At 37.3% G+C, this 12,689-nt stretch overlaps 1 protein-coding gene across 1 annotated transcript in view; it reads right to left on the bottom strand.

Annotated features, from left to right (window-relative positions):
• Positions 1-12,689, bottom strand: part of ZMYM2 (zinc finger MYM-type containing 2) — an 87,201-nt gene that overhangs the window by 41,563 nt on the left and 32,949 nt on the right. Inside the window, 2 exon segments of the mRNA XM_032099359.1 lie at positions 632-747; positions 1,506-1,656. Of these exon segments, the coding sequence (XP_031955250.1) occupies positions 632-747; positions 1,506-1,656 (267 nt within the window).

Here is a 12,689-nt window from a genome sequence, read left to right as displayed (position 1 = left end):
CCTTTGATCACCTAGAGATTAATGACTACAACACATTTCACTTTAACCTTAAGCCATACTATAACTATGATGCTTTCAACAAGCATAGCAGCCTCATCCAGAGTGCATGTCATTAGCCTTGCAACACTCCAGTTTCTAGCCACAATTTAAACTAGTTTTAAGCTAGTTTTGTCCATGACTGAGGCTCTAACCTTTCATTTCAGAAGCAATCACTATTCTCCATGGCAGACCTTTGTTAGTACTACATTCAATATGAGAATTTTGTTACAGTATTTAGTACCAAAGAGGCTAAATTGGTTGATCTTCAATGCGAAACAGCAAGGCTGACATCCATGAAGAGGCTGAGGTGGTAAAAGTAAGATGAGCAGTGATACTGCTTTGTATTTTCTAACAATATAAAGCAGAAACCGGTTGTTATTATCCAATTTTGTAAGTTTAAGACAGCAGCTAGTGTTAGCATTATGGAACAGTACTTTGATCAAAGAAATTGTTATGAGCCAGAAGCACCTGCTATGCTAATTGTAACTCTCAAGCCTGTATATATAAGCAAGTTAGTTTAATATGCAAATACTTAAAACAAACACAGGAACACAGATATTTAGGGAGGAAAAGATTTAACACAACAGCTAACCTGAAATTTAGCTACACAACTGGAACTGCAAAAGTTGTACAGTTTTCCATCAGGCATTGTGGCTTGATATTGAGGTAAAGAGTTTCGTTTACAAAAGTGGCAAATAATTTCCATACCTAAAAGAAAAATGTAGTTTACAAACAAAATAAAACAGAAAATAATAGGGGGGAAAAAAAAAAAAAGAGTATTACAGGTCAGCCCTTTCTAGTTTTTCAATGTAGAAAACTAAGATGTCTGTTTTCCAGTCAGCTTCTGCAAGTCACACAAAACAAAAGAAATAGCAAATTTGATAAATACTTTCACTAAAGATCAGTACTAAATATGAAAATACACCTTTGTCCATAAAATTCACTGGAGCATTTTCAACTTCAAGTTGAGATCTGCTTTGTATAGTGAAGAACACACGTTTTGAGTTATTTACCAGATCAAAAACTTTAGATAGAGAGTACCTATATGCATTATAACTACCTCCCTTCTTATCCACCTCCTACTTGCCTGAAAAAAAAATCAGGGTGGGATTCATACAAGAATTCAGAGAATATTAACTCATATGCAAAAAAACCCTGCACTATCATTCTGTGACACATCAGAACACATCCTTCAGCATTTTTTTCACAGGAAGCCTTAGGACAGCTGAAAATTCTTTCCAACATCATGAAAAAAGGCCAGTGAGGAAAATGAATCCTCATGGGTAATCTACTGGTATTCAATGGAAGATGGTATTTTTCTTTTTTTTTTTTTTTAAGAAGTTTAAAACTATAAAGCCACATCTGCATAGACTAACTGTAAAACAAATGCACCCACCCCCAGTGTTCAAACTTAAAAAAAAGTCTACTCTTAGCAGTGATGAAAATCCATCATCCTTTTCACTTACTTTGTGATTTTGCATATTTTGATTTGTGTGTGTTCATGCATACAGTTGAGCAGTATGGCTCCATATATCCATTAGGTCCTATGCACTGAGTCATATCAAAAAACCTGCACTGAGCTCTGCAGCCAGTACAGGATGTTAATTGGCCACACTTCTAAAACATAAAACAAAGCAAAACAATGCATTAGTTAAAACTACACTTGGCTTTTGACTTAAATTATGGTCTAAAAAAACACAAAGGAAAAGTTGTATTTCTGTCATCTGCTTCCTCATCAGATCCTTCCTATATGAACCCTCCTGATCATCCTCTCAAGAGCATTTAGCACTATGGTTGGGTCTTTTACTCCTGGGAAAACGCCAGCTGAAACTAACATTCTATGTAAAGACACACACACATATACACACCCCCTTCAAAAAACTCAAACCAACCAAAAAACCCCAACTCCATACCAAACCCCACCACCTGCAAACTGTGAACTGTGGTAAGAGCATGCAGCAAGTTGTGCTGAGCTGAAGAGTTTGAAGAACTCTTATTTCTCTCTCCTTTTTGACAGGACAATGGTTGTAAGGAAAGGAACAGGAATCTGGCATGGCTAATGTGATTCACAGAATGGGTAAGCTTAGAAAAGACCTTTGGTCCAACCTCCCTGTTCAAGTAGGGTCTTCCCAAAGCACATTGCACAGGACTGCACCCAGATGGTTCATGAATATCTCCAGTGAAGGAGACTCCATAACTTCTCTGGGCAATCTGTTCCATTGTGCAGTCGCTGGCACAGCAAAGAAGTTATGAATATGAAGAAAAAATAAACTTGGGAGAGAAAAAAATTGTATCTCAAATCCTCCAGACAGGAGGAACACACTGCAGAGTTTCTATGCTGAACTGTGACTCCATGAAGCTGGTAACAGACTCAACTTTGACATCTCTCAACACAGCAGTCAGTCCATCAACAGTTTTCCACAGAACGGAACAAACGCGCTATAAAAAGCACAGAAAAGCTGCACAGAGCAGAAATGCCAATGACACAGTCAATATACAAAATCAATAGCTCTGATGTGCTACATGTATTACGTATGTCAATGTCAGGCAAATATCTCAAGCACCATAAAGCAAGTTGCAGAACAAAGTATCTAGACACCTTCTCTGCCCATAGAAATTGTATGGTTTTGACAGTGACAGAGAAAATTCCTCACCAAAAACGATGGGCCTCCTACTAGACAGACTCTCACCTTATTACGTATTAGAAAATCTTCACTTAGGCACTTAAGATCTCTTCCCTTTTAAAGAAATTATTTTTGCACTCTCTCTCCCTCCTCTTTCCCTCTTCTCAAAGATGGAAGGGGGAAGGAAAGGCAAAGCATGTTTCATAGGTGCTTCACCTTGTTCAGAGTAAGAGAAACTTCAGAGGATATCTTTGCTCTTCCTATTTTTCAGTACCCAAATTTGAGAACTAGTTAAATCCAATCTTACAGAGCTAGAGGTGAAATTTATGGGTTTATAATGTCATCTTTGCTATACTAAGAACATCCACATGTAAACATACAAATCCACATGCCTGTGACACAAATTGGATGTAGCACCTTGCAGAGACCAGTAAAACTTCCACACAACCTCACAACTTCCACATGCTGTTTTGATGAAACCTTTGCTGGGGATGTCCTCCAAAAAGGAGTATCTGTCAAAATACTGAACTCTTACCTAGAAGAGGGTATAAAATACAACTCTAGGATACTTCCTATTTTAATTTTTTTTTCCCATTTGCCTTTAAACATGTCACCCAGGACATCATTACCTTCCTAATCAGCCACAGTACTGACAGAATTCACACTAAGTACCAAGACCAAAATGTAGCAGTTACACTGTTCTGTGAGTTGGAGCTATTCTGCTGCTATACAGTCATCTCCTCTGGCAGGCTAAGAGACAAAAGCAGGGCATCTATAAAACTCTGAGTTATATTACCAGTAACAATATAGGAGGCTACAACTTACAAAGGACTTCATTTCTTGGAACGTATTTAATGGACAACCACCATAAAAAAATCTGCTTGCACAAATAACCTCGGTAGCTCCAGAACAAACCAAAATGTAAATATAGAAGCATTGATGCAAATATGCTGGCAAATAACTAAGAGAGTTCAGCAATATAATCAGAAAACAATGAAACTTCCACAAGTTCCACATCCAAAAGAGAAATCCAACAGAGCCCATGGTGACTTCAAGAAACAGCAAGACAAAAGTACAAGTTTTAATTAATAAATTTATAGTAAATTGATCAGAGCATAATTGGAAAAAAATTCATTGTGTCAGCAAACTACACGTTTTGACAAAAATTCCTTGAAAGCAGAAATAGCTTTTGCTAACCAGCATCTCAAATTCCTCATCATTTAGGTGATGTCAAGAAAGGATCATGCACACAAAGAACAGTGCAACAGCATGTCAATCACTTCTGAATTTCATACATCCTCAAAACACTGGAGTTGTTTACTGACTTCACCCTATCTCTTCCAGATTTAAAAACAACAAGAAAAATTTTTATTCATATCTAGCAAACCTAGATCTAATTTATCAAGAGAACAAAGAATATGAATTTCCAAAAAACATGCCAGCTATGCAGATGATTCTGTGGGTAGGAGCACAACAGTAATAACAAAGCTCTCACTTTATTCTTGTAATAACAACTAAAAAGTATGTTTGAGCATTTCTGCATTATTAGAAATTTAAACATATTGTTACACAAGTGAAGAAGACAGGACACGGTGGAAATAAAGAAGCTTAGAAACCCCAAACCCTCCTTAAATGTATGGCTCCTAAAATATTGTAATCATTATCTCCCTCAAGCTGAACATTTTTCTTGCATTTTTATTACTCTTTCCAGCACTCCCTAAACTTCCAAGTTCAAATATTAAAACCATTCAAAAAAACCAAGGAGTACAACACTATTATTAAAAAAATTTAATGCATACCTGAAAGTACTTAATCAGTATTATACACGTGTCTCAAACATTTATTCTTTAAGAGCCTAGCTCAGAGACTTCCTTCATTGACAAAATACACAGAGAACCTCACTATATCTCTGATGTTTTTGAATACCCATAATGCAAACCAAGAATTTTTTTCTGTTCATCAGTGTGAAATGAGACTCAAGTTTCTCAGCTAACTTACATTTCTACTCTCAAATTCTTCCCAACATATTCTCTTTAGTCTCTAAGAACCTGCTGTACTAACTTCATTCTGCAGAAAAACAACATATGAGAATCCCTTCTCTTGAAGTACCTACCCTTCTAGCTGCCATCAACAGAAGATTCACTAAACTAAGGAGAGCTACAGTAACACAGAGGGTCAAAGAGCATTCTTATGAGGTAAGGATTTTTGGCCTGGAAACAAGATAATTTAAGAGAATAATGACAGAACCAAAAATGGTATTATGTAGGGCACTGTGGATCAACTGCTCAGAGTATTTTCTAATATTAACAATTATGCTAAATCACATGGATATCAACTGAAATTTCAAAATAAACAGGAGGCAGATCCTAATATAACAGACAGCAGATCAGCAGCACCTCTTACCAAAGAGAGTCATGGATGGAAAAACTGTTTGTATGTGTTCACAAGGAGACTGGACATGCACCAATGAAAGAGATTTGCCAAAAATAGCATACAGGAACACTGCATAAAGTTCAAGAGATGCCCTGACCTCTTGAGAGTCAGAAGCTAAGAGAATGCTCAGAGGAAAATATCCTAAGTTCCTGCTCTGTTCTTACTCTTCCCTGCATCCCTGCATGCCCACTTGTATCACTGCAGGAGTCTCAATCCCTGATGAGGACTGTAACAGCTTTCTCAGGTTCTTACTACAGCACATTTTTAATTTAATATTTTAACCATCCTCAAGGAAAAGTGGGTTCAGAAAAGAAATTAAGAAAAATGTAAAGCTATGTCAATGTTGTTGACACTTCATGGCAGGATACCAGATCTTCATTGCCAGCAGAAAACCAGAACAAAATACCAAAATCTTCACTACTGACTAAGTAAAGACAAGTGAAGTACTGACTAAGTAAAACAAAAAATGCAAAACTTCCTGAGTCTTTATTTTAAAAATCACTGCTTCTTTGTTTCAGAAGAACGAAATCACAGAATCATATAGACTGGAAGAAATCTCCTGAGGTCAAGTGCAGCGTCCTGCTCAAAGCAGGTCCAGATGTGTTCGCTCAGGATCTTGTCCAGTCAAATCTGAGCATCTCCAAGGACAAGCACTCCAAAACCCCTCAGGAGGATTTCACTATCCTTACAGGAGGGGGGGAAAAAAAGGAAAAAAACCTTTTTTCTTTATCTAACTAAGTTTCCCCTTGTTTTCAAGCTGTCTCTTGCCTTTCTTCCTTCCACTATGCAACTCTTCTTAGAGTTCAGCTTTGTCTTCTTCTGTCTCCTCCCATTAGATAACTAATCCCCTTAAAGCTTCTCAGGGTTGAACAAAGTAACACCTCCTGAGCCTGTCCTACTACATCACATGCTCCAGCCATCTAAACATCTTGGTAGCTCTCCATGGAACTTCCATCAGTATGACAGTGACTTTCATTCTGTCAAATCCAAAACTGGCCATGGTACTCCAGATGCAGTCTCAAGAAGGATGGGGGGGTGTGGGGCATGAAAATCACCTCCCCCCTCCTGCTGGCTATACTCTTGCTAATACAGCAATAGGTTGCCCAGATAGGCTGTGGAGTCCCTATCCTTGGAGATACTAAAAACTGAAATGGATGTGGTCCTGGAGGACCTGCTGCAGGTGACCCTGTTTGAGCCAGGGGTGGACAAGACAAGCCCCAGAGGTCAGGCATTCTGAGACAACCCAGGACCCGGCTGGCCATCTTTGCTGCAATGGCACACTCCTAACCCCAGTTCAGCTTCTTCACTGGGATACCAAAGTCTTTTTCTCCAAAGCGGCTTCCTTGGCAATTATCTTCCATTTCAGATGAAGCATTAGCTTCATCTTGTGCTCCCCCCATGGTATTCCAACAGTAGAGAAAAATACCTCTTCACAAGACCTAAACAAACTAGCTTCAGCTTCATGTTTCCTTCAAAGATGAAATTAACCAACACGCAAGAGAAAGTATCAAGCATTTTCCTCCCATGTACAAATTCACATCTACAGCATCCTATGAAAACATATGCACATTTGAAAACTGTAATTTTAAGTAAAATTGAAGTTAAAACATAATCAAATTAGTAAAGAAAACTGTATCAATTACTAAGTACTAATAAACTAAGCTAATCCAGAAGCAAAATTTCAAAAGAACAAAGGCCCAGTGCCCTCTGAGGGGAAGCTTGATGCACAGTAGTCTGACTACACCTCTCCTTCACTACTCCACCTAGATTCTGCATGAAGATGACCTAATTTTTGTTAGATCCTATTGCATGTTTGACCTCTTCCAAAGCATAAAATCTATAGTAGATGCAGAAGCCTGAATAATCTTGTTTTATCTGATTCTAAACTCACTCATTCTTTTACTCACTCATACTTGTTTGTATATCCTTAGAGACTTAATCCTAGGTCTATTTCATGGTATGTATCTCATGACAGATAAAAGACATAAAACAATAGGATATGAAAACTCCAGCAAGTCACTAGTTCTAGATATATTTCAAATGTCCCTTCTGTTCACTAAGACAGTGTTCAACACAAATGGACAACTACAAAAGCAGCTACCAAAATGCAAGACAAAGCAGATGAATGTGACGTATTCCAGAACTGAAGAAATCGTTTCAACAGAAATACAAATTCCTGGAAATCAAATTCACTTAGAGGGTTTTTGAGGAATTTTTATTCTTGCCACTATAAGCAACTATGATTTTAGAAGAAATCCTGATCTTCCTTTACATATTACTGAAAGGATCACGTAAGCTGAAGTCTAGAGCTCTTGTTGCAATGTACCCCACAAAGAAAAAAGATCTAACTCCAAAACAAATGTCAGACCAATAACATAACTTCATGGCATATTAGAAGCCTCATTTCTGTTTGCAACTGAAACTAATGAAAACCTCTGTTCTTCAACCTCCCAGCTACTTCAACAAAGCTGTTAGTGCCTTGAATCTAGGTATCTGTGCTACAAACTTTTATTCTTGACTGAAAAAAATACAGTATAATCTGCTTCATCTGCCTTGACAAGACCATGATGAAGCACATGCCAGCAGTGTAAGAGCATTCTTGCTACTTCTCCCATGCAAGGGCCAGTCAACAGAAAATATCAGAACAGCAGCTGATTGCTACAATGCTATGTAGCAGCCCAAAGATGTGCTTCCAATCTAAGGAAATGCTTCGTAGTTAAAACTCCATGGTAAAACAGATTGTTAAATACTTCTCAATCCAGGCAAACCACCCTGGTAGCTTTATGAAGAAAGAGGTTTGGATTAGAATTAAGAAAAACACCAGGAAATTCCAGGACAGACACATAGTATGCCTATGTTCAAACAGAAAAGAAGACAAAATTTTCTGTAAGTAGAAAACCAGATATATTCACTACATGGAATTCTATGATAAAAGAGATCCCTCAGAAAGGTAATCAAGAAGATAGCAGCTAAACTACTTCATATTCATTTGAAAGGATGGTCTGATGGACCCAGAGGCAACATATATGTCTAAGAACCAGATATAAGCAGAATCAGATATCAGCAAAGAAGAAACTGTGTAATTTATTTTCTCCTAAAATACTGTACCCAAATCATCTCTCCCCCAAGAGTAACACCTGTAAACTCTTCCTCAAAAGCATTTGCCCAAGTCCTAAGAGCAAAGGATGAAGCAATTGCTTCTGTGGCCCTTGAACACCAAGTGATTTATGTTTACATTCCATCAGCTGAACTCTGCAAACAGCTAAATTGGTAACTTGTACAGTACTTTTCCTTGGCATCTTGAACTCCCAGTGTTGTCTTTTTGCTGGTTCTGTTCTCGCTCTCAAGACATGTGTCTTCCTGTCTTTCAGAAAAGCAAGTTACTTCTACATCAACTGAATGTTTCAGCTGTTTCTGTTCTGCATTTCCTCTCTTCCCCTCAACCCCACCCAGGTAATTACTCCAGGTACACCAGTGTATGGATGTGGTTATATCCATCATAACTGTGATACCTAGTCCTATCACCTCCTTGCCTCCTCTTCCCAAGAATCTCCTGTGTTCCTACACAAATCACACCTCACAATTTTCACTGACCTATGTAGTTTTCTTCAGAACTACAAAGCCATTTTAACATTTCTGAGGGACCCATCTCATTTTATCTTCTAAAATACTGACATAATAGTATTCTGAACAGTTAGGATGAATGATACTCAGATGTCTAAGGAATCTGATTACATCGTTTTCATTGAAGAGCAGCGAATTCTACAGTTGGAAGACAGGTATTTGGAAACGGCAAAACAAATGGTTCCAGAAAGCAGGAGTAAATAACCAGTAGAAGAAAAGGTAGAAAAGGAGAGTTTCTAAGACTTAATTTGCATCAGAGATGCAAGAAACTTGGGATCATAAATACAAAGAGGTCTCAAAAACCCTCCCCACATCATTAAGCAGGAAGAAAGAGGAAATTATTATTCCTTGGTTGATAAAGATTTCTGTCTTTTAACCATGGTAGATAGGGTAAAAAGCATCTAGCTATGTCCAGGTGTAATAGTGTGCACTTCTACAGTATTATCAGAGATTACTTAATACCAAACTGACTATTACCTGAAGCAAACAGAAGTGGTTTATTGTATGAGGAAGAAACTCCGCTATTAAACCACAGTTTGATCTGGCTGAAACCACAAAATTTCTCTTTAAAAGTGACCAGAAATTAAAAAAAAAAAAAGAAAAAAGAAAAAAAGTACCAGTATTTCTAACATTTCAATGTAAATGGGCTGTTCAACTCTCAGAATTACTGACTTTGTCCAGAGTGCTTACTCTTGAAACAGACACTTGGAAATTGGAGTTTATGAAACAGTAACAACAGCAGGAAGTGGTAGATTTTGTAGTTACTAATACTACCAAGATAAAAAGGAAGACAGGAAGGACACTCTGTCTTAATAGCAAAGAAGCATAGAAAAAAACCCAGACACTGCATGGGACAAGACAAAGTAGAAAACTCTAGATGCTTCCACTGAAGTGCTAAGTGACAGGACATTCTATCACAGCATCTTGGGATATTTAAACCAGTAGGTAACAATACACTTTATGAGACAAAGTACAAACTCTACATAAGCAATTAATTGTTAGCTGCAGAGCTGATATGCATATTATTGTATACAGTGAAGGCTCTCAAGCCCCTGCAAAGAGATAAAATAGACACATGAGTTTTAAGAGTTTCACAAAAGCAGTTCCTTGGCAAGGAGCAGAAACTGAATAAGGAAGCACAACTGCCTAGGTGGTTTTTTTTCTGTTGCTTGTAAGTGAACAGCTTACAGGAATGGCATAGCCTTGTTGAAGCATGTTCAGTACTAAGTCTTCACCTAATCAAGAAGTAACCAAATGCACTTTTATTCAGTATTGAAAAATTTTCACTAGATGAAAGAAAAGACATTGCAAGCATCCTCTCCAACTAGAAAAACTCTTGTTAGGCTTGCATTCATCCAGTATCACTCCAGTCCAGAGCTATCAAAAAGCCTATGAAGAAATAGCTGGAGCTCCTTTCCCTCCCCATCCAAGCCCCCATCCCCCTTTTTGGTAGTAGATGAAGACCATCACTTTTAAGAAGCCCCCAAAGCAAGCAAATCCCAGGTCACATTCTAAGAATAATTTTAGTTACTGAAACAAAGTTTAAAAAGCAAAGGAACGTTTTAAACTAGCAAGGCAGTAACTACTTTCTTGGTAGAATCTAGAGCACTGTGGACTGATCAGACAAGGAAGCAAACAGACACGGATGCTGCTTTAGCTTAGTTGGAAAAGCTGAAAATTAAAAGGTACGGTCGGTTGCACAAGCTAAATCACAGGATATTCCACTTGTTCTTTAAAACAAGGTTGTCACGTCTGAACCTAAATCCAGCAAACCAGGACACAAACATGGGAACTATCTTGGAAAGGAAGTCAACTAATTTTGTGAAGACAGAAAACATAAAATAGTAGCAGAAACAGAAATACTGAAACAGCCTAGGTATATGCTTGTGGTTAACATGTCTTTATGGCAGGCATAGTTGAGGTCACTTCCAAGTTGGTGCATACATACTAATTTGCAAATGATTCACTAAAGTAATTTTATTAATGGTTACATTTTCATTTTAACTATACGAAATGTCTGCTCAAAGAAATAAGGTATTTCAGTATTTGTACAATAACACAATTTCAGTCACCTCCTGTTCAGATATAATTTCATTCTCTTCTTGTGTGTTTTTTTCGATTGTTGTTTTTTTTTCATTTTGTTCATTGTCATTCTCTAAGTCCCTCTTGACTCTCTACATGTGAAGAGTTTGAACCTCAGTGCAACAGTTAGAGTGTATAATCTAGCAATAATTATCATCTTCAGGTTTTAAAAAATATAAACACTTCTAATGAGAGTTCTGTTTTCATATTTTATCTAAATTGTGACACTTCTTTTTGGAGAAATGATTTTATCATTGTTTTATCTTTTTTTTAAAAGCCTGACTTGCACTTAGCTGTATTCACAAATGGCTACTGTGTCACAGAGCAATTAACTTGCTCTTGCATATAGCTACAGTGAGCACTGGTTATGTTATGCCTATTATTTTCTAATTATTTCAGAAATTACTATTTATATTTCATGACTTTGTAATACTAAAAGACAGCTGAGCTCTGCAATCACTTCAAGATTTAGGAAAGAAAGAAAGCCATGACCTCTCAGAAAATCATAACAGATAATGCAATATTAAAGATTATGTGTGTCTCGTTTTTAAAGCAGGTTCTGAAACTGGTACATAGGAAACTAAGTGCATGAATCACCTTGAAGGGTGATTTATGACATTTAAGAAAAAACATACTCTCCATCCCAGGAATACCTCTTGTTTCTTACTCCCAGGAACAGTTTAAAGAAAACGAAAGAAATACTTTGCAGCAGACAGATTACTTGCAGTAATCCAATTACTTGTCATTCTGAAAGCCACTGTAATTTTTATTACCCACAAGTTTAATTTTTTCATTCCAAGAAAAGAAGAAAAAAATGTCCATGATGAGTTATTGAAAAATTACGTGTTCAAATCAGTGAATTATTTATTTTTTTAAATTGTGATTAAGTATATAGATAGGTACAATGAGAAGGAGTTTTCATTTATTACTACTACAAATGTATAGCAATATTGATAGGTGCATGACATTTACAATATGAACTGTTTAATACAAAGCTCATACCAGTAAGACCTATTTATTTTACAACTGTTTGTAGGAAAACATTTGCTAAAACTCTTACGTCACACACAATAATTAGTTGTACAACACAATGCTGGAATCAAATGACATCAACTTTCTGTGTTATTTCTTTCGTTTATTTCAGTATGTAATAATGACTCTCCCAAAATCTCTCCTTCAGCAGTTCTCCTTTAAAAGCAAGATCTAGTAATTTCCAAGGAAACAACTGAACAAAACAACCCATAATTTACCAATTGTGGCCCAGTGGGTTGTTGGTTACATTTTCCAGTCTAAATTTCTTTTCTAAAAAAACAGAACTCCCTGAACATACTCAGCTCAAAAAAACTAAATAAACTTCAAACCTGAATAAACCCTGCTAGACAACTAAATATTCTTAAGTATTTGTGTCCTGAGCAACTCTGGACACCTATAGCGTACACTAGAAGAACTTCCAGTTTTATAGCTTGACTTTCATACACTCACAGAATCACAGAGTGGTTTGGGTTGGAAGATCATCCAGTTCCAATCCCCTCTGCCATGGTCAGGGACACTTTCCACTAGACCAGGCTGCTCAGGGCCCCATTCAACCTAGCCTTGAACACTTCCCTGGGCAACCTGTTCCAGTGCCTCACTACCCTTTACAGGAAAGATTTTTTTCCCAATATCTAATCTAAACCTATTCCCTTTAAATCTAAACCTGCTCCCCCTTGTCCCATCACTACGTGCTCTTGTAAATAGTCTTGCGTCATCATTCCTGTAAGTTCCCTTCAGTTACTGGAAGGTCAAATTAGTTCTCCCTGAAGCTGCCTCTTAACCAGACTGAACCACCCCAACTCTCTCAGCTCCTCCTCATAGGAGAGGTTCTCCATCCCTCTGATCATCTCAGTG

The sequence above is a fragment of the Corvus moneduloides genome, chromosome 2 (assembly GCF_009650955.1).
Source record: "Corvus moneduloides isolate bCorMon1 chromosome 2, bCorMon1.pri, whole genome shotgun sequence".
In the NCBI taxonomy this organism is placed as follows: Eukaryota; Metazoa; Chordata; class Aves; order Passeriformes; family Corvidae; genus Corvus; species Corvus moneduloides.
This window is presented reverse-complemented; position numbering and strand designations above follow the sequence as displayed.